A 2,951-nucleotide genomic window follows, 5' to 3' on the forward strand; every position below is an offset into this window, starting at 1 on the left:
TCTGTAATATCTTCGAAAATATTCATTTAAATTACATGCTGTAAAGGGCCATATTGATCTATATTAAATGCACAATGTATTTAAAAGTACTTAATTGGATAAGGATTAATGCTGTATTGTTTAAAATCGCTTCGTAAATTAGCCATTATTTCTCGTAAAAAGTAAAGGATAAAAAATGGTTATTGTGGGTTATCCCTAAGAGATAGACATATACCATCACGGAATTTTTTGTACACCTTTTCAAAGTGTACAATACTGTAGTACATTATTTTGATCTACCTCGTAGGGTTCAGCCAACGTTTGCAATGTAAGCCCAAAAAAAGGTGTTTATTTACCACATCACTTACCTCTAAAATTATCAGTGTTTTTCTACTATATTATGCATGTATTATACATATAAACCTTCCTCTTGAATCACTCTATCTATTAAAAAAAAAACGCATTAAAATCCGTTGCGTGGTTTTAAAGATCTAAGCATACATACGGACAGACAGCGGGAAGCGACTTTGTTTTATACTATATAGTGAAGCATTCTCTGCGGTTTTCCTGTAAAACATTTCAGTATTACTACATTGTAGAAACCACTAGTAACCACAGTTTAATACTGTTTACGTTAGAGAGCATTGGGAGTATAATTGTCTCGGGAGTGCAGGTTTCTAACTTATTTAAAAAATATACAATGATGATTACTTTTTATATCTTCATTTATATGAAAAACATTCTCTGCGGTTTTCTGTAAAACATCTCAGTGTTACTAAACTAACTTGTAGAAACCACTGGTAACCGCTGTTTACGCTAGAGAGCATTGAGAGTCTGATTACTTCGAGGAGCGTAACTTTCTTAGTTATTTATAAAAACAATACAACGGTGATTACTTTTTTACCATGTCCCCACCTAAAGTACGATGTTTTTCCCTGGTTTCAGGGATTAACGCGCAAAATATTCTTATTATAAGTATTTTAAATTGTACTTTCTGGTTTCGTGACATGGTTGTACGGTAAAAAGCCGTATACGGTCCTCTCAAGTATTTACCGCGCTCACCTCAGTTCAGGTGGTAATTCACGTTCGGTAGAGAATGTCCTGCTTTCTTCCCTAATGTATGTCGACTAATATCTACTAAAAATCTACACCTCTAAACACATTCTCATTTTCATAGTTTTTGTTTAATTGTTTTTTATACGGATCTCCCGAAAACTCAAACGCCACGCAGTTAATTTTGCATAAAAAGACGTTAGAAAATCAAATTTTTGGTAGGCAATATCTTCACGAGTGAATTAATATTATTCAGATTCTTTGTAAACACCTGACATTATTAAGAGATTACTTCCGAACAAAATAGTTACCAACATAAAGTGGGCATTCTATCTTAATAATTGATTGATTCTCCTTTTACTTGTCGAAAATTCATTATATTAAATACCGTATAAATATAGCTGTTTTTAAAAGTTCAACAAACATTTATTACCTTGCTCTTGTGTATCTTCTGAAGAAGCCACAAAGTGACAAAACGATCGTCAAGGCAGTAAAATTTTGGCGAAATTTATACGGCATTCTATCTATCATAATGTCTTTCATCATTAAAAACAATTAGCAAGAATGCATGTAATGCAGCATACAAAATTAGAAGTTAATTGTGAATCATTAGGTACTTTTGGATTGGATTTGATGTCCTAAATAAGTGTCAAAGATTATCAACGACCACATAGAACTAATTTTTCTATCCCTCGGGAACAGTATTTTGCGTCCTATGTCCTTTTCTGTACCCCTGACAATACATGATGATCAGGTGAGTAATTAAGGAGTGAAAAGCCGACAAACAAACAAACTCACATTTGCATATATAATATTAGTTAGGATGGGATGGCGTAAACCCAGTGTTATTACAGTACCTACGTTTATTGATCGATTTAATTGCCAGTTTTATTGATTTAACTGGGTGTGAACAAAAAAAAAATAAATAATAATAAGCGGACGTGATTGAGATGCTGAGGGATTCGTAACCGGTTTCTTTTTTGCCGGTACAAAGTATCCGACTCGACATGTATATTTCTATACAGTCACGTAGATACGTGATCATATTTATACATATTGATGCAGCCTGGAGTGCACTTATGCAAATGATAGCCGGCAGCGTTGATCAATTATTATGAATTAATTTTTTCTCCATTCGCCATCGGAGCAGTGGGATAGTAGGTAAATCGCACACCACGTTACTACGACGTCCTTGGCATTGCACTCATACACATGAGAGAAAATGCTCATGTAATACTCTTAACAGTCTAACAGTACGTAAAGACGCGAAATTAAAAATTGTAACTTTTCGCAGTCTGATTATGAGGTGAAGAAATTTTAATTTTATTTAAAATCGACTTTTTAAAGTATAATAGGTCAAAAAGTTGCCCATTAAATGACCTTTCACAGCCTAAGATTACTTATTTTCTCAGTAACAAAATGGGTGGTTGATTGAAGATAACTTTTTAGTATGATTTTGCCACTTCCCAGACTATTAGAGTATGTACACCTCATAAGTAGGGATGGTCCGGGTACCCGGCTTGGATTCAGTACTATTTTTAGGACCCGACCGGGTACCGAATAATGACGTCGGGTACGCGGCAGTGCCAGGTAATTAATTCTACCAGAGAAAAAATAAAAAGCAAGCAGCAGCAATAATAATTTAATAACTATAACGAAAGCCTACCTAATGAAAATGGGTAATTAATATTGTAGACTGTATTGGATAGGGCACTTATCTTAATTTGTATTATTTATTGATTACTCTACTAATCGCTTGTTGGTATGGTAGGTTTTGATTAACGATAACTTGTTAGTATGACTGCAGACTATTAAGGATTATAACATTATAGACTCGTTTCAACGGTCTCATTTCAACCCCCTTGTTGAAATCCGCCAACCAAGAATTAAAATTTCATTGGTTTAGTGTTTAAATGACC

The 2,951-nt window shown here is 34.0% G+C and overlaps 1 protein-coding gene across 1 annotated transcript in view; it reads left to right on the top strand.

The window, feature by feature from the left end:
- The window catches only part of LOC112904972 (tubulin beta-3 chain), a 5,848-nt gene extending 4,917 nt beyond the window's left edge, over window positions 1-931 (top strand). The window contains exon 2 of the mRNA XM_025976369.1: window positions 925-931. Within this exon, the coding sequence (XP_025832154.1) occupies window positions 925-931 (7 nt within the window). The remainder of the gene's footprint in view (window positions 1-924) is intronic.
- Window positions 932-2,951: the final 2,020 nt, after the last annotated feature.

This window comes from Agrilus planipennis, unplaced genomic scaffold, assembly GCF_000699045.2.
Source record: "Agrilus planipennis isolate EAB-ADULT unplaced genomic scaffold, Apla_2.0 scaffold186, whole genome shotgun sequence".
In the NCBI taxonomy this organism is placed as follows: domain Eukaryota; kingdom Metazoa; phylum Arthropoda; class Insecta; order Coleoptera; family Buprestidae; genus Agrilus; species Agrilus planipennis.